General features: G+C 42.5%; 2 protein-coding genes across 7 annotated transcripts in view; one reads left to right on the top strand and one right to left on the bottom strand.

Moving 5' to 3' along the window:
• Positions 1-12,347, bottom strand: part of LOC106565476 (inositol 1,4,5-trisphosphate receptor type 1) — a 169,290-nt gene extending 156,943 nt beyond the window's left edge. For 4 of the 5 annotated variants that reach the window (XM_014132695.2, XM_014132696.2, XM_014132697.2 and 1 more), the window contains exons 1-2: positions 12,120-12,347; positions 1,306-1,428 (exon numbers count right to left, since the gene is read on the bottom strand). In XM_014132695.2, the coding sequence (XP_013988170.1) occupies positions 1,306-1,397 (92 nt within the window). In that variant the 5' untranslated portion in view covers positions 1,398-1,428; positions 12,120-12,347. Of the gene's footprint in view, positions 1-1,305; positions 1,429-10,826; positions 11,102-12,119 lie in introns of those variants that run through there. The other variant, XM_045691637.1, reaches the window with a different exon arrangement.
• A 273-nt stretch (positions 12,348-12,620) lies between these two features.
• sumf1 (sulfatase modifying factor 1) lies at positions 12,621-25,171 on the top strand. 2 transcript variants are annotated; one of them, XM_014132276.2, is made up of 9 exons: positions 12,621-12,991; positions 15,690-15,863; positions 16,150-16,224; positions 18,370-18,452; positions 18,768-18,893; positions 19,408-19,522; positions 20,758-20,871; positions 20,955-21,014; positions 24,369-24,859. In XM_014132276.2, exons 1-9 carry the CDS (start codon positions 12,701-12,703, stop codon positions 24,468-24,470), a joined length of 1,140 nt encoding a protein of 379 aa, XP_013987751.1. In that variant the 5' UTR covers positions 12,621-12,700; the 3' UTR covers positions 24,471-24,859.
• The last annotated feature ends 232 nt before the right edge of the window (positions 25,172-25,403 follow it).

The raw sequence follows: 25,403 nt of genomic DNA, 5'->3' as shown, positions 1-25,403 counted from the left end.
GCATGACTGCACGGCCAGGCACGACTCCAACACCATCATAAAATTTGCAGATGACACAACAGTGGTAGGCCTGATTACCGACAACGATGAGACAGCCTATAGGGAGGAGGTCAGACCTGGCCGTGTGGTGCCAGGACAACAACCTCTCCCTCAACGTGATCAAGACAAAGGAGATTATTGTGGACTACAGAAAAAAAGAGGACTGACCACGCCCCCATTCTCATCGACGGGGCTGCAGTGGGGCAGATTGAGAGCTTCAAGTTCCTTGGTGTCCACATCACCAACACACGAATATGGTCCAAGCACACCTAGACAGTTGTGAAGAGGGCACAACAAAACCTATTCCCCCTCAGGTGACTAAAAAGATTAGGCATGGGTCCTCAGATCCTCAAAAGGTTCTACAGCTGCACCATCGAGAGCATCCTGACTGGTTGCATCACGGCCTGGTATGGCAACTGCTCGGTCTCCGACCGCAAGGCACTACAGAGGGTAGTGCCAACGGCCCAGTACATCACTGAGGCCATGCTTCCTGCTATCCAGGACCTCTATACCAGGCGGTGTCAGAGGAAGGCCCTAACAATTTTCAAAGACTCCAGCTACCCAAGTCATAGACTGTTCTCTCTGCTACCGCACGGCAAGCGGTACCGGAGCACCAAGTCTAGGTCCAAGAGGCTTCTAAACAACTTCTACGCCCAAGCCATAAGACTCCTAAATGTCTAAAAACATGGCTACCCAGACTATTTGCATTGCCCCCCCTTTACACCACTGCTAATCTCGGTTGTCAGCTATGCATAGTTAGTTTAATAACTCTACCTACATGTACATACTACCTCAACTAACCGGTGCCCCCGCACATTGACCCTATATCGGCACCCCCTGTATATAGTCTCGCTATTGTTATTTTACTGCTGCTCTTTAATTACTTGTTACTTTAATCTCTTATTCTTATCTGCATTTTTTTTTTAACTGCATTGTTGGTTAGGGGCTTGTAAGTAAGCATTTCACTGTAAGGTCTACACCTGTTGTATTCGGCTCATGTGACAAATACAATTTGATTTGATCACTCAGGACCGTGCACAGACCTTGAGGGGCAGGTGCTCAAAGTGAAAAATTGTGTTGACTTACATTCATATCTAATTAAGTAAATTATCTAATGTTCCTGTAGCCACATTTCAGTGATTCCTCCATCCCAAATGAATGGGAAAGATATAGGCACCATCTAAAATGACTACAATAGATAGTATCCATGTTTGCCAATCAGTGATAATAGCTAAAGGATAAAAGGGATAGGTGAAATGAACTCACCCCAGAGTGCTGATGAAGCCGTTGGTGGAGCCCTCTGCATACAGGGAGCAGATGTCCCCGATGTGTAGGAAACTGGACATCTTATCCGACATGTCTCACACACACACACACACAGGGCCACACCTGGAGGAGAGGAGAGGCAAGGAGAAGTACTGCTACAAATAAAATCACAACACACATTTTTTTTTTTTAAATGGAGAGAAAAAAAAAAACATTTCTGAACTGGGCAGGTCACACGGTCAGGAATAACCCAGGACCCAAAGAGTGATATTTGTGAGTCTTCATTTTTGTTATGTCTTCCCAGCTAACAATTTTAGGCAGAGAGAACGTTTTTGTAATGTTAACCCGTAATGTTCCCCTAATGTTTGAGTGTCCAGTTTTCCATTAGTTAGAAGAACATTCTATATATGTTAGCAAAAACCTTCTGGGAACCTTTTTTGCATGTTTTGGCATTAGAGTTAGGAAAACATTCTCTTAATGTCAAACACAACAGACCCAGAACGTGGTTACCATGTTCTCAAAATGTACAATTTGAATGTTCTAGACACATTTCATGGGACTTTGAATAACATTCACCTGTCCAGTTCTGTGGGTAAGGAGAGAAGTCCATCAACGTCCCGCCAAACATACACAGAACATGGTTGCCATGTTCTCAGAAGATATTGTTCATGACACGTTTCATGAGAACAACGCAAGAACATTTGTGTAAAATTTTCTGTGGGTTAGGAGAATATTCCCGCCAAATATGCACAGAACATGGTTACCATGTTCTCAGAACAGAAGATATTAAAAGTAGTCTAGACACATTTCAAGAACATTTCTGCACAGCAAATTCTCCAGTGTTAAATCAACACTAGCTAGGTTTTCATCCAATTGACAACAGATTTTCATGTAAATATTATAAAATCCGCATAAAAATAATATGCGCACTTTCACATCAAACTGACTTGTTGCAGATAAAAGCCTGTGCATAATGACGTAGTGCACATAAGAATAACTTTTGATGTTAAATTCCCATGTACCGTATAAAAAGATACAAGTTAAATGGGTTTCTATTGCATTTTCACTCTACTGATGGTTGTCTCACAAAAAAAGTGTGTTATAAAGTGTGCCCATTCTGGTATTGGCACGTGCGCTCCAGCTAGAGCTCACATGAGATTATTATTATGGACAAACAATTAAGAATATTTTTATTTGTCAAACAGCAGCCAAGCACAGATTATCATGTCACCAAAATAAAACCCTCGATATGTATTGGAAAGGAGCAACAAACTCATAACCTTGCACTTTCACCACCCTGTGAAGTTCATCGGAACTTATTTCCTCTGTAGCCTAATAAACAGCATGATTCCTGACCATTCGTAGTTAAAGGACCACACATGTCAATGCGTGACTCCAAGTTTATTATTTTGATATATGCAAATATTGCTATAGTAACCATCATAAGTATTTCCACCTACATTTCTCACATAATTTTACTGACAAAAAGATCCCACCTTGCCTAGAATATTTTGTTTTGTCGACATTTGGAAAGTTTAGAGAAAAGTGTGCTGTTTCCATCAGGCCGGTCATGACATTTTTTATCCGACATGTACTTTACTCGCATAAAAAGCTTGGATGGAAACCTGATTTATGACACTGTTAAATGTAACACTTGGTCAGTGTCTATACGGGTCCACACTTTTCAGTGTTAAATCAACACTGTGCTTAGTGCTGACGCTGTTACACTTTGCCAGTGTTATGCAATAACACCTCATATGGAATTTTGAACACTAGGAAGTGTATATACACTGCTCAAAAAAATAAAGGGAACACTTAAACAACACAATGTAACTCCAAGTCAATCACACTGTGAAATCAAACTATCCACTTAGGAAGCAACACTGATTGACAATAAATTTCACATGCTGTTGTGCAAATGGAATAGACAACAGGTGGAAATTATAGGCAATTAGCAAGACACCCCCAATAAAGGAGTGGTTCTGCAGGTGGTGACCATAGACCACTTCTCAGTTCCTATGCTTCCTGGCTGATGTTTTGGTCACTTTTGAATGCTGGCGGTGCTTTCACTCTAGTGGTAGCATGAGACGGAGTCTACAACCCACACAAGTGGCTCAGGTAGTGCAGCTCATCCAGGATGGCACATCAATGCGAGCTGTGGCAAGAAGGTTTGCTGTGTGTGTCAGCGTAGTGTCCAGAGCATGGAGGCGCTACCAGGAGACAGGCCAGTACATCAGGAGACGTGGAGGAGGCCGCAGGAGGGCAACAACCCAGCAGCAGGACCGCTACCTCCGCCTTTGTGCAAGGAGGAGCAGGAGGAGCACTGCCAGAGCTCTGCAAAATGACCTCCAGCAGGCCACAAATGTGCATGTGTCTGCTCAAACGGTCAGAAACAGACTCCATGAGGGTGGTATGAGGGCCCGACATCCACAGGTGGGGGTTGTGCTTACAGCTCAACACCGTGCAGGACGTTTGGCATTTGCCAGAGAACACCAAGATTTGCAAATTCGCCACTGGCACCCTGTGCTCTCACATGTGACAGACGTGACAGAGTCTGGAGACGCCGTGGAGAACGTTCTGCTGCCTGCAACGTCCTCCAGCATGACCGGTTTGGCGGTGGGTCAGTCATGGTGTGGGATGGCATTTTTGGGGGGCCTCCATGTGCTCGCCAGAGGTAGCCTGACTGCCATTAGGTACCGAGATGAGATCCTCAGACCCCTTGTGAGACCATATACTGGTGCGGTTGGCCCTGGGTTCCTCCTAATGCAGGCACGTGGAAGCCACACACTACTGAGCCTCATTTTGACTTGTTTTAAGGACATTTCATCAAAGTAGGATCAGCCTGTAGTGTGGTTTTCCACTTTAATTTTGAGTGCGACTCCAAATCCAGACCTCCATGAGTTGATAAATTGGATTTCCATTGATTATTTTTCTGTGATTTTGTTGTCAGGACATTCAACTATGTAAAGAAAAAAGTATTTAATAAGATTATTTCATTCATTCATATCTAGGATGTTATTTTAGTGTTCCCTTTATTTTTTTGAGCAGTGTAGTTTACACCAATGGTGTATGCAATAACACCTCAAATAGTATTTTTTTACAATTATGTAAAGAGGTCCGTATCACTTCACAATATCGCTAATGTTGAATTAAGGACATTGCAACAATAGGTACAAGTCTTCACTGCCAAATGCTCTTATGTAATCATTTACAAAGACTTCAGCACTGACAGTAGACAAGCTCAAACTCAGTTAACATAACCATAGACAACTTAAACTGGTACAACACTTCCACTCAAGGGTGGCCATAACAACATGAAAGCCACGCCCCAATATCATTTTCAAGTGCGCCTTTGAGTGAATTGCAGAGTTACCACCAATGACAGGTACTTGTTCGTGACAGAGACATGCTTGTTGAACTTGTTCATTTTTAGTTCTGCCAAAGCAAGGGCTGTCCAGAGCATTTCTTATGTATCAGCTGTTAAAAGGGTTGAGGGTTCGAATGGTGCTCCCAAAGAGTCCATGGTGGTGGATAGGCCTTCACTGTAGGCTGAATGTGTTGCCTTTTACCAGTAGGACACAGATATTATAGGAGGTTAAGAAGGTGGACTTTGTGGCCTTTATAGCTATGGAAATGGCACTGCCAAGGTGGAGACGAAGTACAGAAAAATAGATATCATTGTGGATGCGGCGGAGGGTTCCTGGGACTGAAAAACTTCTCGGCAGAGGAGTTGCATGGAGTATTGTCACAAGCTTTACCACTCTCTCAGGCCCTAGAGCCTGAGAAGGGAAATATGGAGATTTGAAGGAAGGAAGGAAGAAGTGGGAGTTTTGTTTTTGTCAATGTACTATTTTCATTTGGGTTAGTTTTCCCATCAAGTATGGATTTTCTTTGTACTTTTTTCCCCCAACCCTGTCCAGTTGGTGGCTGCATTACACATTTTTGGGTTGTAGTCCGCCATAAAACCCGAAGAAGAAGTTTCAGTCCTGTGGATTTCAAGTGAGTTCTTACTGGAGATTAAATGTATTATTAAAACTCTTTAGGACAATACATTAAATATATCATAAGGCCTTACTTTGATGACCAAGGTTTACCCTAACACAACGGTGTTAGGAACCTCCTGATTTACACATTATGCAGGTTTGCAAAGTGATGTATAATTCCTATTGGAATCCAGACAGTTAGGACATCCAACAGCTGGAAACATTTCAGTAATGGGTGCAATAAATCTAACTGATTAGACTAGATTTGAAAAATCTTTGTTATTTATCTTTGTGTAACACAAGATGAATCAATGTAAATGCAAAAACACAGATATTAAAAACAATCCTAAAAATGTCTATCTTGCAGTACAGCGTGCTGGCAAATCTGATAATGATGGCGGTGGTTTTGATGGGAATGTTTTACTCTCCACAGAGTAAAACTGACACAATGGCACTTTCACACTCAACACTGGTTATTAACACCAACACTGGGGTTCTTTTACACCCCTGAGTGATAATGTCTTACAGAGTTAAATTTAACTGCTGAATCAACAATTGAAATGGTACACTGACAAATCAACACCAGGTAAGACTGGCCAATTTGCGCTATATATATATATATGCGCTGTCAGGACGTCGCCTGATGGTCCCAAAGAAACGTTCTCCCCATACGTTTCACTAAACATCACACCTTGTTACTATTGTCCAGCCAATCGAGGCCCTGATTAGTGAACAACTGATCCATTCATAGCTTTGTCTGTTGGCAAGGATAGAGATACTCACACAGTGCTTTGAACATAGTGTTTCAATTTACATACTTGACCTACATGAATACATTGTGCATGATCATTTATACAGTAATTGTTATTCAACAGTCCTCACCTGGGATTTAAAAACAGACAACCTCCTGGTTTATGGTACGCCGATCTTCCTGCTACGCCACCATGTCAGTGTCATGTCTCGGTTAATCTGACTATTCTCATCTTTGATTGACTTACTTATTTCAGCAATTTAAGGGCATTCAGTATAGTTGTCTCATGTTGGGGGAGCATGTTAACCTATTTTAATGATACTCCTGAATCACTATGATCAATAAAAGCTTTTTTTTTTTAAGTGTACTTTTAACATAGCTGAGGTGTACTTCGAAGTGCATTCACCTGACTGCTTACAACCTTACACCTATCAAGTTGTTTCAGATCTACACAAGTGCCTAGGGAGGAGGGGTTAGTGCTTCTTCTGGACAGGACAGGGCCTAACTATACTGGCCCAATAAGCAAGGCCTATCCTTTATTGGGAAAGTGGTTAGGGTGTTGGTCATTGGTGCTGGTGGCCTGGGTTTGAGACCTGCTAGGGGAAATCACCCTACTCTCACATTCTTAGCGAAATACGGTAAGGTCTACACCTGTTGTATTCGGTGCATGTGACAAATACAATTTGATATGATGCCATTATTTGGTATCAATTACAACACACCTTCATATCTAATTAAAATGAGTTTCTTACTGAGAGATGGGCATCTCTAGGATTTCCCCTTGAGCACAAATTATGACCACATTTACACTACCGCAAATTATCAGTATTTACTCATTCTATAAAGAAAACAGTATCCTTTAAATCTACACCACATATACCATGTAAAACCAACATATGTGATTAAGAAACTCATTTTAATTACAGTATACAGTTGAAGTCAGAAGTTTACATACACCTTAGCCAAATGCATTTAAACTCAGTTTTTCACAATTCCTGACATTTAATCCTAGTAACAATTCCCGGTCTTAGGTCAGTTAGGATCACCACTTTATTTTAAGAATGTGAAATGTCAGAATAATAGTGGAGAGAATGATTGATTTCAGCTTTTATTTCTTTCATCACATTCCCAGTGGGTCAGACGTTTACATATACTCAATTAGTATTTGGTAGCATTGCCTTTAAAAAAAATGTTCAATTGTGTCAAACGTTTTGGGCAGCCTTCCACAAGCTTCCCACAATAAGTTGGGTGAATTTTGCCCCATTCCTCTTGACAGAGCTGGTGTAACTGAGTCAGGTTTGTAGGCCTCCTTCCTCGCACACGCTTTTTCAGTTCTGCCCACATATTTTCTATAGGATAGAGGTCAGGGCTTTATGATGGCCACTCCAATACCTTGACTTTGTTGTCCTTAAGGCATTTTGCCACAACTTTAGAAGTATGCTTGGGGTCATTGTCCATTTGGAAGACCCATTTGCAACCAAACTTCCTGACTGATGTCTTGAGATGTTGCATCAATATATCCACATAATTGTCCTTCCTCATGACGCTATCTATTTTGTGAAGTGCACCAGTTCCTCCTGCAGCAAAGCACCCCCACAACATGCTGCTGCCACCCCCGTGCTTCACGGTTGGGAAAGTGTTCTTCGGCTTGCAAGCATCCCCCTTTTTACTCCAAACATAACGATGGTCATTGTGGCCAAACAGCTATATTTTTGTTTCATCAGACCAGAGGACATTTCTCCAAAAAGTACGATCTTTGTCCCCATGTGCAGTTGCAAACCGCAGTCTGGCTTTTTTAATGGCGGTTTTGGAGCAGTGGCTTCTTCCTTGCCGAGTGGCCTTTCAGGCTATGTCGATATAGGACTCATTTTACTGTGGATACAGATACTTTTGTACCCGTTTCCTCCAGCATCTTCACAAGGTCCTTTGCTGTTGTTCTGGGATTGATTTGCACTTTTCGCACCAAAGTACGTTCATCTCTAGGAGACAGAACGCATCTCCTTCCTGAGCGGTATGACGGCTGCGTGGTCCCATGGTGTTTATACTTGCGTACTATTGTTTGTACAGATGAACGTGGTATCTTCAGACGTTTGGAAATTGCTCCCAAGGATGAACCAGACTTGTGGAGGTCTACAATCATTTTTCTGAGGTCTTGGCTAAATTTCTTTTGATTTTCCCCATGATGTCAAGCAAAGAGGCACTGAGTTTGAAGGTAGGCCTTGAAATACATCCCACGACTCAAATGATGTCAATTAGTCTATCAGAAGCTTCTAAAGCCATGACATCATTTTCTGGAATTTTCCAAGCTGTTTAAAGGAACAGTCAACTAAGTATATGTAAACTTCTGATCCACTGGAATTCTGATACAGTGAATTCTAAGTGAAATAATCTGTCTGTAAACAATTGTTGGAAAAATTACTTGTGTCATGCACAAAGTAGATGTCCTAACCGACTTGCCAAAACTATAGTTTGTTAACAAGAAATGTGTGGAGGGGTTGAAAAATGTGTTTTAATGACTCCAACCTAAGTGTATGTAAACTTCCGACTTCAACTGTATCAGACAGGCGCGTTGTAACTGTTGCCAAATAATGACATTAACTGACTTAGAGTATATTGCTAAGAATGTGAGAGTAGGGTGATTACCCTAGCGGGTCTCGAACCCAGGCCACCAGCACCAATGATGACGAATGCCCAATAAGGGATCTCTCTATGGCATGTGCTTATTAGGCCAATATATTACAGCCATGGCCAAAAGAAACCCTAACCCCTCATGTAGATGAAACCACTTGATAGGAGTAAGCAATAGGGTGAATGCACTTTAAAGTAAATCTCATCTCTGTTAAAAGTATACTGAAGAATTTATTTTATTTGAATTGATCATAGTGATTCAAGAGTATCATTAAAAACAGGTTAACATGCCCCACCAACATTATACAACTATTCTGAAAGCTCTTAAATTGCTGAAATAAGTAAATCAAATAAATAATGAGAATAGTCTGATTAACCGATACCTGACATGGTGGCATAGCGGGATGATTGGAGTACAGTGAATCAAGAGGTTGTGAGTTCAAATCCCAGGTGAGGTCATGTTGAATAATAATTACTATGAAAATGCACAATGTGGGCCTCCCGAGTGGCACAGCAGTCTAAGGCACTGCATCGCAGTGCTAGAGGAGTCACTACAGACCTGGGCTGTATCATAACCAGCCGTGATCGGGAATCCTATAGGGCGGCGCACAATTGTCCAGGTTAGGGGAGGGTCTGGCTGGGGGGGGGCTTAACTTGGCTCATTGTGCTCTAGTGACTCCTTGTGGCGGACCAGACACCTGTAAGCTGACTCTCTGTTGTAAGTTGAATGGTGTTGCCTCTGACATTAGTGTGGCTGGCGGGTGGGTGTTAAGTTTGGTGGGTCATGTTTCGGAGGAGGCATGACTCAACCTTTGCCTTTTGGGGAGTTGCAGCGATGAGACAAGATTAAAAATAAATAAATTCACAATGTCAAATATGTACGTTAAAAGCACTGTGTGTGGTAATCCCTAACCTTGCCAAAAGACAAAAAGATATGAATGGATAAGTGGTCCACCAATCAGGACCTTGATCGGCTCAGCAACTGTAACAATGGGGGGGGGGACAATCCTGACAACTGATACACAGCAACCTTCCCATGAAAAGTGTCTAGAACATTAATATCTTATATTCTGAGAACATGGCAACCATGTTCTGTGTATGTTTAGTTTGACGTTGATGGAATATTCTCCTAATCCACAGAAAACTGGACACATGCACGTTCTTCAACGTTACCATGAAGTGTGTCTAGAACATGAATATCTTATATTGTGAGAACATTGTAACCATGTTCTGGGTATATTCTATTTGACACTCAGGAAATGGTCTCTTGGAAACATTCATTGCACGTCACAGGAACATTCCTATGACAACATTAGTTAATTACCTAATGAGGCCCGTAAGGGAACATTCTCTCAAGTTGTGGGAAAGTTTGTTGTTAGCTGAGGAGAAATACCAGAGAGGGAGGTAGCAGGAAGATTTGCATGGGGCCAGGCACTATCTGATGCTCCAGCCTGGTGTGTGTGTGTGGGGTAAACAGTTAATGATTAGGAGAGGCAGAGAGAAACAGGAAGGCCATGCACCTGTGGTTATTAGACCTGCTCTGGGCTATATGGTGGAGGGAGTGACAGACCCATCAGTTCAACAAATTCTATGGTGTCACTGTGTGTTATTGTAACACTGACCCAGGCTGGATTACAATCAGGGTTGGATTCAATCCCCTTTCAATTCAGTCAATTCAGGGAAGTAAGTGAAAACAGCCCATTACTTTCTATTGGACTTGGACTGAATTGTAAAGGAAGTTACCCCAAGTCTGGTCAGTGGTTAGAATACAATGTATGACATCTTGGGATGACACATGGTCTGGACTCTAGTAGTGCATAGTTACTGTACTGCAGGTTTTACAGTGCCCAGTGAGTAAAGCTGTGTCCTATGCTGTGTTTAGACCCTTAAGAGCCAGTCCTTACCATGCCCCCATGTCTCGTACATCACGAACAGTTAGGAAGCCTGGAAACTGAGGCTACTGACCACAGAAAACTGGACGCATGAATGTTCTTTTAACACTCCCATGAAACACATCTACAATATTCTTATCTTCAATTCTGAAAACATGGTAACCATGTTCTGGGTAAGTTATATTTGACACTCAGGGAATGGTCTCTTGGAAACATTCCTTGCACATCACAGGAACATTCATATGACAACATTAATTAATTACCTACCTAATGAGACTTAAGGGAATGTTCTCTAAATTTGTGGGAACATTTGTTTTTAGCTGAGGAGAGGTAGCAGGAGAGGTAGTAGGAGGATTTGCAGGGTGGTGCGGTCTGCCCAACTCATCACCGGGTGCAAACTACCTGCCCTCCAGGACACGATGTCACAGGAAGGCCAAAAAGATCATCAAGGACAACAACCACCCGAGCCACTGCCCGTTTACCCCGCTATGCTCCAGAAGGCGAGGTCAGTACAGGTACATCAAAGCTGGGACAGAGAGACTGAAAAACATAAATCTCAAGGCCATCAGACTGTTAAATAGCCATCACTAGCACAGAGGCTGCTGCCTATATACATAGACTTGAAATCACTGATCACTTTTAATAATTGGAACGCTAGTCACTTTTATAACGTATACATATTTTGCATTACTCATCTCATATGTATATACTGTATTCTATCCTATTATACTGCATCTTGGTCTGCCACTGACATCGCTCATCCAAATATTTATATATTCTTAATTCCATTCTTTTACTTTCAATTGTGTGTATTGTTAGATATTACTTGTTAGATATTACTGCACTGGTGGAGCTAGAAACACAAGCATTTCGCTACACACGCAATAACATCTGCTAAACACATGTATGTGTCAAATAACATTTGATTTGACCTGTCCAGGAAAAACTCCAGACTCTAACTATAGGCTGCCAATGGGGACTAGAGTTCTTCCTGATCATGTGGTTGGTAGAGAAAAACTCCTGGAACATGCTGCACCTACTGAGTCCCGACTCACATTGGTGACATTTCAGTATACAGAGTTCCTACTGTGCGAGTCTAGTAGCCTACACACATACGTATTATTTGCCTACACTGCAACATCCCCCAGGAGTGAGTATAATGAGGCTGATGTCAAGGCCTAGTTTCAGAGCAGTCATCTTAGAAACATACAAACTGCCGGCACAAATCCATATTTATCTATCTGTCTTCTTTCAAAACGGGATAGTGTATGACATCACTTGAACTTTACTGAGCTTCAGCACATCTATGGAACGAGTAGTCTACAGTTTGACCACTTGCGTTGCTTCAATTGTTCAATTATATTATATGTCATATCAGACTGCCAAAACCGTGTTTCTCATCGGGGGGGGGTTGTTTAATCAGCGTCGGTGCAGAAAATCATGACTGGCCGTTCATGAGGAGGCAGATACATTGTTGCGCTTCTTCCCTCGCCACAAGCAATACATATTTAAGATGCGGGGATGCTCCCGCAAACTGTACAGAGTTGTGGTCAACTTTACCTTCGCTGTGGTAAGAGGTTGGGAGCGACGCGCGAGGCTGGGTCAACGGGAGAGCATAGCAGCGATATACCGCTTTCAACTAATCCATAGGACGGAGATTCAGTCGGCGAGTAGAATCCAAAGATTTTTTTGACAGCTCAATCCAATCACCTTGCCTTCCGTTCGTTCGCTACATGAGCGCTCGTCCCCGCTTGAAGGTCTGTAAGTCCCTCAGAAAATTATATACCAGTACTGGTTTCTGGGAAATGTTGTTTCTTGAATTATTCCTTCGGATACTTAACAAAACAGAAAGCATATTTATGACTACAACTCCCAAAGTGTGGTGAGCATTGCGCGTTATTTAAAGAAACTTCTCCAAACTTTAGACACTGCTGGAGGAAATGCAATTCAAATTTAAATCAAGAACTATACACAAACATTATGACACACATTGTAAATCATGAGTATGCTGAAATGATAGCCTATATGTTTACGGTACAGAGTTGCAACCTTACAGTTATCAGCTGACTGATCACGTGATTGATAATGCGGAAGCATGGCTCTGTCCAAAAACAAGTGGTCTTGAGCTGAATGGTGCAACAATGTTGCTTTATTGTGTGTTTTTCTTATTTTACCTGAATGTCAAAGATGATGTGCTGTGTGTTCAAAGCAAGCCAGGACTCTCCGTCGGCGTAGAACCTGAGACGATCGTTCCGCTGGCGGCAGAGAGCTCGAGCTGTGGCTGCCACAACCTGAAGAGAGATGCAGTTGTGGATATCGAGAAGGAAAGCTCCATAATAACAGAAAACCCTTCTGTCAAATACTCGAAAAAGTCAAATGAAAGGCATACAGACACTCAGACGAATGGGGAAGAATCAGATACTCGTAGTCAGGTATTCTATCAAGCGTTCACATCGTTATAGAGATAACGTTAAATAGTAATGGACTCTTTATGTAGGCACTCACTCCGCAATGGTTCTTTGTACAAAGCCTATGAGGAAATTAATGGCGTTTTTGTAGGGTTTTTGGATTAACGCCGAAAATAAGGTCTGTAGTAACACAGGGTTAGGATATATTTTCCATTTTGTTATATAAGAGTCTTCAACAGCTAATTTTTTAAGGTCATGTTAACTGACTGATATTATCTCATAGAACAAAAAGTATAAGGTCTCCTATAAGAACACTCCGTCCAATGGCAAAATGTGTAGGATTGCACGAAATTAACTCTACGCAGACCCGCGAGCAACTGCTGCCGCTCATGATGAGTTACATTTTTTGTGGCCCCCACCCCCACCAAAGCTGCCCATCCCTGTTCTAAATATGTCTGTGTAGGTGGTGTCTGTACATAGTTCTGGTGTCTATCATATGGTTCTAGAACAATTTATGTTGTCTGTTGATGGTCCAGATGTGTGTCTGTTGATGGTCCAGATGTGTGTCTGTTGATGTTACAGATGTGTGTCTGTTGATGGTACTGATGTGTGTCTGTTGATGGTACTGATGTGTGTCTGTTGATGGTCCTGATGTGTGTCTGTTGTCTGTTGATGGTCCTGATGTGTGCCCGTTGTCTGTTGATGGTCCTGGTGTGTGTCTGTTGTCTGTTGATGGTCCTGGTGTGTGTCTGTTGTCTGTTGATGGTCCATATGTGTGTCTGTTGAGGGTCCTGGTGTGTGTCTGTTGAGGGTCCTGGTGTGTGTCTGTTGAGGGTCCTGGTGTGTGTCTGTTGAGGGTCCATGTGTGTGTCTGTTGAGGGTCCTGGTGTGTGTCTGGTGAGGGTCCTGGTGTGTGTCTGTTGAGGGTCCTGGTGTGTGCCTGTTGTCTGTTGGTGGTCCAGATGTGTGTCTGTTGATGGTCCAGGTGTGTGTCTGTTGATGGTCCAGGTGTGTGTCTGTTGAGGGTCCTGGTGTGTGTCTGTTGAGGGTCCTGGTGTGTGTCTGTTGAGGGTCCTGGTGTGTGTCTGTTGAGAGCCCTGGTGTGTGTCTGTTGTCTGTTGAGGGTCCTGGTGTGTGTCTGTTGAGGGTCCTGGTGTGTGTCTGTTGAGGGTCCATATGTGTGTCTGTTGATGGTCCATATGTGTGTCTGTTGGTGGTCCTGGTGTGTGTCTGTTGATGGTCCTGGTGTGTGTCTGTTGAGTGTATGTTGTCTGATGGCCCTGATGTGTATCTGTTGTCTGTTGATGGCCCTGATGTGTATCTGTTGTCTGTTGATGGTCCTGGTGTGTGTCTGTTGATGGTCCTGGTGTGTGTCTGTTGATGGTCCAGATGTGTTTATGTTGTCTGTTGATGGTCCAGATGTGTATTTGTTGTCTGTTGATGGTCCTGATGTGTGCCCGTTGTCTGTTGATGGTCCTGGTGTGTGTCTGTTGTCTGTTGATGGTCCTGGTGTGTGTCTGTTGTCTGTTGATGGTCCTGGTGTGTGTCTGTTGAGGGTCCTGGTGTGTGTCTGTTGATGGTCCTGGTGTGTGTCTGTTGATGGTCCTGGTGTGTGTCTGTTGAGGGTCCATGTGTGTGTCTGTTGAGGGTCCTGGTGTGTGTCTGTTGAGGGTCCATGTGTGTGTCTGTTGAGGGTCCTGGTGTGTGTCTGGTGAGGGTCCTGGTGTGTGTCTGTTGAGGGTCCTGGTGTGTGCCTGTTGTCTGTTGGTGGTCCAGATGTGTGTCTGTTGATGGTCCAGGTGTGTGTCTGTTGAGGGTCCTGGTGTGTGTCTGTTGAGGGTCCTGGTGTGTGTCTGTTGAGGGTCCTGGTGTGTGTCTGTTGAGAGCCCTGGTGTGTGTCTGTTGTCTGTTGAGGGTCCTGGTGTGTGTCTGTTGAGGGTCCTGGTGTGTGTCTGTTGAGGGTCCATATGTGTGTCTGTTGATGGTCCATATGTGTGTCTGTTGGTGGTCCTGGTGTGTGTCTGTTGATGGTCCTGGTGTGTGTCTGTTGAGTGTATGTTGTCTGATGGCCCTGATGTGTATCTGTTGTCTGTTGATGGCCCTGATGTGTATCTGTTGTCTGTTGATGGTCCTGGTGTGTGTCTGTTGATGGTCCTGGTGTGTGTCTGTTGATGGTCCAGATGTGTTTATGTTGTCTGTTGATGGTCCAGATGTGTATTTGTTGTCTGTTGATGGTCCTGATGTGTGCCCGTTGTCTGTTGATGGTCCTGGTGTGTGTCTGTTGTCTGTTGATGGTCCTGGTGTGTGTCTGTTGTCTGTTGATGGTCCTGGTGTGTGTCTGTTGAGGGTCCTGGTGTGTGTCTGTTGATGGTCCTGGTGTGTGTCTGTTGATGGTCCTGGTGTGTGTCTGTTGAGGGTCCATGTGTGTGTCTGTTGAGGGTCCTGGTGTGTGTCTGTTGAGGGTCCTGGTGTGTGTCTGTTGATGGTCCTGGTGTGTGTCTGTTGATGGTCCTGATGTGTGTGTGTGTGTGTGTGTGTGTGTGTGTCTGATGGTCCTAGTGTGTGCCTGTTGATGGTCCTGATGTGTGTCTGTTGATTTGTAAGTCGCTCTGGATAAGAGCGTCTGCTAAATGACTTAAATGTAAATGTAAAAAATGGTCCTGATGTGTCTGTTTGTAGATGTGTGTGTCTGTTGTCTGATGGTCCTGTTGTGTGCCTGTAGATGGTCCTGATCCCAGGAGGGGAGTTCCTGATGGGTACAGACAATCCTGGCATCCCTCAGGACGGGGAGGGTCCCCAGAGGAGGGTGCACCTGGACCATTTCTACATGGACGCTCATGAGGTCAGCAACCGCCACTTCCAGAGCTTCATCAATGCCACGGGCTACATCACTGAGGTAGGTTTTTAAAATGTAACTGACTTTATTGAGATTAGTCTTATTGATATTAAGTGTTTCTTTTTCTTAATGGAGACCTGCTGGTCAAAGACAGAAGTAGTGTCAGGAGTGTTACAAATGAATTACAAACATGAAAACATACATTGCCTCACACGTGGAATTGTGGTTTACTCTGAGACAGCCATGCTGACAGATGTCACTCTATAGAAGTGATTGCTCCCTTCCGTCTCTGATTTATTGTTCTAAGATGCTGTCACTTCTCCCTCCCCACTGTGTATTCCTACAGGCAGAGAGGTTTGGAGATTCATTTGTGTTCGAGGGGGTGTTGAGTGAGGAGGTCAAAAGCCAGATATCCCAGGCAGTAAGTACCCTTCGGAGCAAAAAAGATAGGAAGATACATTTAATTCTCCCAAGGCAAGGGATATGTATTGTGCATCCATCATACTGATGAAATGAAGTGACGGCTGCATTCAATGTTCTATTGTAAACTTCTTTAAGGGTTGTTTACATCTAACCTAGGTGCTAGCGTGACTGTTTCTGCATTCAACAATGCTCCTTCCTAGACAAAAGCGATACAGGAGTTGGCTAAAGAAAATACAGGCGTCCAGGCTAGTATAGCCTACGTCTTGTTTTCATAGCTGTTTTAGTCCTGCACACACAGGGCCCTAACTTGAGTTCCATGTGCATTACTCCAATTTTTTGCATCAATGAGCATGTGTCTAAAGTTAGTCTACGGCCCATGGAGAGGCAATGTTGTGGTTTCTCATTCTGTCATCTGATGGCATTCCAATAGACCCCCATTTTATCAGTCTCCTTTGATGATGCTTTGAAGCCTGTATAGAGAGGTGACTGCCCTCTGGTTTAATTATTGAGCAGCGTTCACTCCGCTCCACAGCAGACAGCCAAGTAATTCTCCCTGGGGTAGTACATGTCATTTAGACTGTATAGTGGAACTCTCTCACCATGGAGTATACGAGAGGGAATCAGTATGATTGGTCTTCAGATCCTCAAAAGGTTTTACAGCTGCACCATCGAGAGCATCCTGCTGGGTTGCATCACTGCCTGGTATGGCAACTGTTCAGCCTCCAACCACAAGGCACTACAGAGGGTAGTGCGTACGGCCCTTTACATCACCGGGGCTAAGCTTCCTGCCATCCAGGACCTCTACACCAGGCGGTGTCAGAGGAAGGCCCAGAAATTGTCAGACTCCACCCACCATAGTCATAGACTGTTCTCTCTGCTACCGTACGGCAAGCGGTACCGGAGCGCCAAGTCTAGGTCCAAGAGGCTTCTAAACAGAGTCACATTGACTCTGTACTGGTACCCCCTGTATATAGCCTCCCTATTGTTATTTACTGCTACTATTTAATTGTTTGTATTTTCTTAAAACTGCATTGTTGGTTAAGGGCTTGTAAGTAAGCATTTCACTGTAAGGTCTACACCTGTTGTATTCGGTGCATGTGACAAATAGCATTTTATTTGATATAATGCCAGTAACTGTTAAAGGTACACACACACACACACACACACACACACACACACACACACACACACACATCGTACTGACACATCGTACTGACACATAGTACTGGAATTCAATGTCATCAAATTAGATTACAGTATGATTTCAACATAGCCAAATGTAAACATGATATGTCTTTACAAACAACTTCCTTATTTTCCATGTCTTACTCTGAAAACTGGAAGTTAATTACTGTTGTCCTCATGGGATGGAGGATATTGGGGCACACACATTAGCATGTAATCAGTCACAGATGGATGTCCTCACTGGTTAACATGGTGATTGAGAGAGCAAGGTTACTAGTTCACACGCTTTGTTTTCCTTCTGGAACTTGGACTGCTGTTTGAACTTCTTGCTTTTTTCTCTGTATCTTTTACCTCAGTATTACTATACAGATCCCTGTGCATTAGGTTGGATTCAATGATTTATTCCATTTTTTTATTCAAACCTGTTGTGATGTACTCCCAAAGCTGAGTTGTTTAGTGTGACTGACGAATTGGCTTAGGAAAGCACATATGTTTTTGATGGCTGTTGACAGCTTTTTCCAGTCAAGACACCAATATCTTACACTGTTATTTTTAGTTGTGTAAAAAACACAGTTTTGCCTTGGAGTCGATTCACTCTTTCTATTTCTCTGTGAACTAGTTGGGAGAGAGGGAGAGGGGGGAGTGAGGGAGGGAGAGAGATTTATGTTATGTGTAGACTGTTGGTGGACTATAGACATGGGGTGCAGATTCAGTTGAAGCGGGGACCCGGAGAGGAGAGTGTTTTAGAAGTGGTGAAAGCGTGTGTAAACACAGCTTGCCTTAGGAATGTAGCACTATCCCTCCCTTCACACTCAACTATTAGACTGTGTGTTTGTGCTTTTTTGTTTGTGTGTGCGCCAGTGCACACTCGGCCTGACCACCATGACATCAGTTCCTGATAAGTTGTGTTCTGTCTACCTGTGTGACATAGCAGCTGTTGTGACTTCCTGGTTGTCAGGTGGCTGCTGCCCCCTGGTGGTTGCCTGTCAGAGGAGCAGACTGGAGGCACCCTGAGGGCCCCGACTCCAGCATCACAGGCAGGTAGGAGGCAGAGCTCTACACTGGATCATCCTAATCAGAATTAATAGAATCCAATATAAAGTCATATCTCCAGCATCACAGACAGGTAGGAGTTACATTGCTATACTGGCTCATTCTAATGAGATCCAGTGTCCACCAGTCTCTGTATGTCACAGATGGGTAGAGGTCTGTTGATAAACTGATGGTTCTTATGGCTCAGGTTGAAGTTGTGTGTTTGGTTCCTGCTTGAGCCAAATGTACAAAGTATACAGTATGTGTTGCTATACTACTAAATTACCATGTATTATGATGTTATTATTAACCTGGTTGTGTTAGCAGGCTGGACCACCCTGTTCTGCATGTGTCGTGGCAGGACGCTGTGGCCTACTGCTCCTGGGCCCACAAGAGACTACCCACAGAGGCTGAGTGGGAGTACGCCTGCAGAGGGGGCCTACAGGACAGGTAGTGTAATATGTGTGTGAGGGAACAACCCCACTGCTAATATATATAGATTGAGTATATTTAAGCAATAAGGCATAAGGCCTGAGGGGGTGTGGTGTATGGCCAATATACCATGGCTAAAGGCTGTTCTTACTCAGTTAAGAACAAATTCTTATTTTCACTGACGGCCTAGGAACAGTGGGTTAACTGCCTTGTTCAGGGGCAGAACGACAGATTTTTACCTTGTCAGCTCGAGGATTCGATCTTGCAACCTTTCGGTCACTAGTCCAACGCTCTAACCACTAGGCTACCTGCAGTCCCACTAATTAAAACAGTCAAAATATTTGTTTTGTCATAACCATGGTATACGATCTGATATACCACAGCTTTCAGCCAATCCGTATTCAGGGCTTAAACCACACAGATTATAATATGTTATATGCCACTATTCCTACAGTACACCTTTTAATCCTTGCACAGTTCTAGTAGTGCCTATCTTTATCCACTGCCCTGATCCTATGTTCCTGTATTTCAGACTTTACCCGTGGGGGAACAAACTGAAACCTAAAGGACAGCACTACGCCAACCTCTGGCAGGGAAAGTTCCCCACACACAACTCAGAAGAGGACGGGTACACCAAAACCTCACCAGTAAGAGATGGGGAGAGACAGTTACAGAGAGAGAGAGAGACCGAGACAGAGAATGAGACTGAAATGCAGTATGTAAAATTGGTCTGACTTGACTAAAGACTGTGAAAACAAAGGGCTCAAGGGAGTCTGTTCACTCCCATGTTAGGGAGTCAGGGTGGCCCTTACCCACAGTCCATTGTGATGAAACAGGAAGTTGATCTCTGATTCAGCCACTGCTTACCAACAGGAACTGTGTGTCATTGGAGATTAGAGAGATAATCAAGTTTAGAATGTCACAACACCAGCAGCTCACAGCTGCTCTAGATCACATGAATAACATTGAGAACATTAACGAATTGCATAGTAATCATGAAATGATACTATTTGATATCATTTGTCTCACTTCAATGGCTGCTGAGATTTATCGGCTCCATTCTTTTACAGGTCTTTCAGGGTTACACTTTCTATGACGTATACACTACCATTAAAAACGTAGAAATGTCCTTGTTTTTAAAAGAAAAACATTTTTTTGTCCATTAAAATAACATCAAATTGATCAGAAATACAGTGTAGACATTGTTAATGTTGTAAATGACTATTCTAGCTGGAAATGGCTGATTTTCTTTTTATGGAATATCTACATAGGTGTACAGAGGCCTATTATCAACAACCATCACTCCTGTGTTCCAATGGCACGTTGTGTTAGCTAATCCAAGTTTATCATTTTAAAAGGCTAATTGATCATTAGAAAACCCTTTTGCAATTATGTTAGCACAGCTGAAAACTGTTGTTCTGATTAAAGAAGCAATAAAACTGGCCTTCTTTAGACTCGTTGAGTATCTAGAGCATCAGCATTTGTGGGTTCGATTACAGGCTCTCTGTACGCCTATGTAGATATTCCATAACAAATCTGCCGTTTCCAGCTAGAGTAGTCATTTACAACATTAACAATGTCTACACTGTATTTCTGATCAATTCAGAAAAAGTGCTTTTCTTTCAAAAATAAGGACATTTCTTAGTGACCCCAAACTTTTGAACAGTAGTGTATATTCTGTATATATGCACTGTTTTTACACATGCAAAAAAACATACTGTGATGCATGTCTAAAATGTTCAAATGTGATGTTTAATTATCAGTTTATAGCTCTTTTTAATACGCTTCCCATGCAACAGTTGCAACGCTATTTCAATAATTTGGGACTCCTTATTGGTGTAGAATGTGAAAGTATCTATCTCATATCTTTCTATGTCTGCAGGTGAAGTCATTTCCTGCAAATGGCTATGGCCTGTACAACATGGTAGGGAATGCATGGGAGTGGACATCTGACTGGTGGACTGTACACCACACCACAGATGAACGGCACAACCCGGTAATACACACACACACACTTTTTATGTCACATCTGTGAGGATTTCCTCTTGATGTTTTGATATTTTCTCCTCCCTTTTGCAGGCAGGTCCACCATCAGGCACAGACCGAGTGAAGAAAGGAGGCTCCTACATGTGCCATAAGGTAACCTTCATGCAATTACTATTTCTATGGCCACAAGCACTGTTCATGACACAAACTCTTCACACCCCTTTTGATGGCGGAGAGAACATTTAGCAGGTTTAAAGCTAATTGTCTTGCAATTCTATACATTTCCCCATGTCTAATGTGTATTCATGTGATATTTGAGTGACTCAAACATTATAACAAAATCTATGGGCTAAAAAACATAACTAAAAAACATTAGCTGACATGGGCTAGTTGATTTGTACATTTCTGACAAGTTATAAATTGCTCTCTAAGGTATCCAATGACTGACATGACAAGAGGAAAACTAATGGTGCACTAACCAATTTCAAAATTGCACCTATAGAAGTCAAACACACACCTACATACCAGAGCCTAGCCGGTCTTTGAAAAAAGCAGTGGTTCCCAAACTGTGGGGCGTGCCCTCCTTGCCGACCCCTCGCACCTCCCACAGTTTGGGAACCACTGCTTTAGCCTAGTGCAATCAAGTACAGTGGGATACAACCATCCCAGCTCTGCAGATTTTGCTGCAAAGAGAATGAATCTTTAAATCATTTGTTTTGGTACTTTCAATATGTAGCTTGTTTTTGGTTGCAGGTTAAGGAATGGCTGACGAATTACAACATTTATCTAGAGTTAACTCTGCAAATAGCACTGCTGGGTGATTTTAAAAAGTCATAGTCAATCGATTAATAATACTCATATCAAAAATGTTTCTTTAATTTACAATATGTAAAAACTATGAGAATAGAAAGGTTCAGAAAGGTTGTGAAATATCGAAGCATAGTTGAAAAACATATGGCAAATTGAAATCAGAACTGGATGGTCTTCAGAGATGGGAGTGGGAATAAGATAAGTATTGTAAAATATACTGTGTCCATAAAATGTATATAGTATGTATAAGCTGGAAGTAGAAGCCTAAGTGTTGTCCATTTGTTTACTCCAATTAGGGGAGGGGTGGTAGGGTTAGGGGAAATGATAAAGAAAATATATACAAACAAAAGTTTATATTTACAAAAAAATGTATGGGAGATTGGAAATGATGCAGACAATTACATTGATGGAAACCACAATCTATTTGCAATATTAAAGCTGATCTACCCACACAAAAAAAAGTACAGTGGGCCTTTCTGTATGGAGGGGTGCGTTGTGTGTGGGTGGTTCAGAGACCGGCTCTGGTGTGTAGGTGTGTGTTTGACTTCTATGCCCATGTAGAATAGCCTGACTCGGCTACCACAGCTCGAGAGAGAGTCTTTCAGCTTGAATTACACAACGTACTGTTGTAATTAGTAACAACAGGGTGCTGTATACAACCTCCACCTGCTTAACAGCAAAGGGGGAAATGATTTAAGGGGAAAAACATACTTCTACTTTTCCTGGTACAGTTGCTACGTGATCCTCTGGGAGACCCAATATGCTCTCTTCCATAGTATACTGAGCTATTAGCCCCACCTCTTCTGGTTGCTTTGGTGTTGCGATTGACAGCATGCAAAACGATTCCCAAGCACCAACCTGGGTTTGTTTCATCTGAGGGGGTCATGTGAAGGAGAAAAGGACTTCAATCTAACAGGCATTGTGATTGTAAAACAAACGTTGGCTCTGTTTTAAATACTTCAAAATACAGTACCAGTCAAAAGTTTGGACACACCTTCTCATTCAACGGTTTTTCTTTATATTTACTATTTTCTACATTGTATAATAATAGTGACGACATCAAAACTATGAAATGGAACATTTGGAATCATGTAGTAACAAAAAAAGTGTTAAACAAATCAAAATACATTTTATAATTTTGATTCTTTAAAGTAGCCACCCTTTGCCTTGATGACAGCTTTGCACACTCTTGGCATTCTTTCAACCAGCTTAAGCTGGAATGTTTTTCCAACAGTCTTGAATGAGTTCCCACATATGCTGGGCACTTGTTGGCTGCTTTTTCTTCACTCTGCCAGTCCAACTCATCCCAAACCATCTCAATTGGGTTGTGGTCGAGTGATTGTGGAGGCCAGGGCATCTGATGCAGCACTCCATCACTCTCCTTCTTGGTCAAATAGCCCTTACCCAGCCTGGAGGTGTGTTGGGTCATTGTCCTGTTGAAAAACAAATGACAGTCCCACCAAGCGCAAACCAGATGGTATGGCGTATCGCTGCAGAGTGCTGTGGTAGCCATGCTGGTTAAGTGTGCCTTGAATTCTAAATAAATCACAGACCGTGCCACCAGCAAAGCACCATCACACCTCCTCCTCCATGCTTCAAGGAGATCATCTGTTCACCTACTCTGCGTCTCACAAAGACACAGAGGTTGGAACCAAAATTCTCAAATATAGACTCATCAGACCAAAGGACAGATTTACACTGGTCTAATGTCCATTGCTCGTGTTTCTTGGCCCAAGCAAGTCTCTTCTTATTATTGCTGTCCTTTAGTAGTGGTTTCTTTGCAGCAATTTGATCATGAAGGCCTGATTCACGCAGTCTTGAGATGTGTCTGTTACTTGAACTCTGTTAAGCATTTATTTGGGTTGCAATTTCTGAGGCTGGCAACTCTAATGAACTTATCCTCTGCAGCAGAGGTAACTCTGGGTCTTCCTTTCCTGTGGCGGTCCTCATGAGAGCCCGTTTCGTCATAGCGCTTGATGTTTTTTGCGACTGCACTTGAAGAAACTTTCAAAGTTCTTGACATTTTCCGGATTGACTGACCTTCATGTCTTAAAGTAATGATGGACTGTCATTTCTCTTTGCTTATTTGAGCTGTTCTTAAATACCACCCCTACCTTGTCACAACACAACTGATTGGGTCAAATGCATTAAGAAGGAAAGAAAATCCACAAATTAACTTTTAACAAGGCACACCTGTTAATTGAAATGCATTCCAGGTGACTACCTCATGAAACTGGTTGAGAGAATGCCAAGTGTGCGCAAAGCTGTCATCAAGGCAAAGGGTGGCTACTTTGAAGAATCTCAAATGTAAAATATATTTTGATTTGTGTAACACTTTTTTGGTTACTACATGATTCCATATTAGTTATTTCATAGTTTTGATGTCTTCACTCTTATTCTACGATGTAGAAAATAGTAAAAATAATGAAAAACCCTCGAATGAGTAGGTGTTGTAAAACTTTTGATTTGACTGTACATCCTTCCCATCCTACGTTCTATATTCTATGGCGTATTCACTGATTTGCCGTAACTCTGGATTGGTGAATGCTAAAGGAAACCCTACTTTCCAAAATGAGCACTTTAAAAATATATATTCTTTGTGGTTTGGATGCTTTCAATCTAATGCACATTGCTATCAATCTAATGTACATTGACGTATGATTTTCTGTTTCTCTCTCTCTATCTCTACCACTCCAGTCATACTGTTACAGGTACAGGTGTGCAGCACGGAGTCAGAACACCCCTGACAGCTCTGCCTCTAACCTAGGGTTCCGCTGTGTCTCCCAGGAGCAGCCGTAACCTTTTACCCTTGACCCTGACATGGGTAGTCTGACTTTTCCCTTTTTGTACCATTCGCCATTGGCTCTAGTCTAGGGTGCTAACTCTGCCTATCTTGCCCGCCAGGCGAAACAAATCAAGTGCACCTCTTCATACAGCCAGTGATGTCAGTGTTCTTCATGAAATGCAGGATTACCGCATGACATGTGGATATTTATGGAATATATTTTGTTGTAAAATATTTAAAAAATGTCTATGTGAATGAATAAATATTCAAAGGGAACATGTGTGAGGTGACATATTGTTTTGGTATGAAGACATTTCACAGATTGATTTAGTAGAACTCTTATTATGTAAACTTTAGCCAAGTCCCCTGTTCTTGCTATGAAATAAAGACAAAAACTCACATATTTCCTATGCTCTTTATATCCAAGTGAACAGAATATCTGGTACAATTATAATTAAAATGAACCAAATGCATTTAACATTATTCGTCAAAATTCCCAATATTACCTATAAATTGCCATCACCTATTGTAAAAAATACACTGTTGTTTATTATGCTCTCATTACGTAGTCACTCTGTTAGACAGTAGAAGTTTGCCAATATTTAAATAGTTCTCAATTGTTGTTTCTGTGCCTTTCTGTGATCAATGGAATAGAACATCCTCTTTTAATTTGTTTATTTTATTTCAGAATGAAATGTGATTAATTTATATTTAATTCCATGTACACGTGTGATATGCAGATGCGAAACTCTCCAATAGTGTGTGATTGCGTGCCGCAATTCGGGGCGCTCCTGAATGTGGGCATTCACATTCAGACCCCCTTCGAGCATCCCATTGGTTCCTGCAAGAACGCCCTCCTCGAGCATCGCATTGGTTCCTGCATGAACACCCCCACTCGAGCGCGCCATCTTCAGGCTTGTGTGAGACTTTTGATATTCTGGATTTCC

This window comes from Salmo salar, chromosome ssa12 (assembly GCF_905237065.1).
Source record: "Salmo salar chromosome ssa12, Ssal_v3.1, whole genome shotgun sequence".
NCBI lineage: Eukaryota > Metazoa > Chordata > Actinopteri > Salmoniformes > Salmonidae > Salmo > Salmo salar.
The sequence above is the reverse complement of the archived record's forward strand: the minus strand, read 5'-3'. Positions and strand labels throughout refer to the sequence as shown.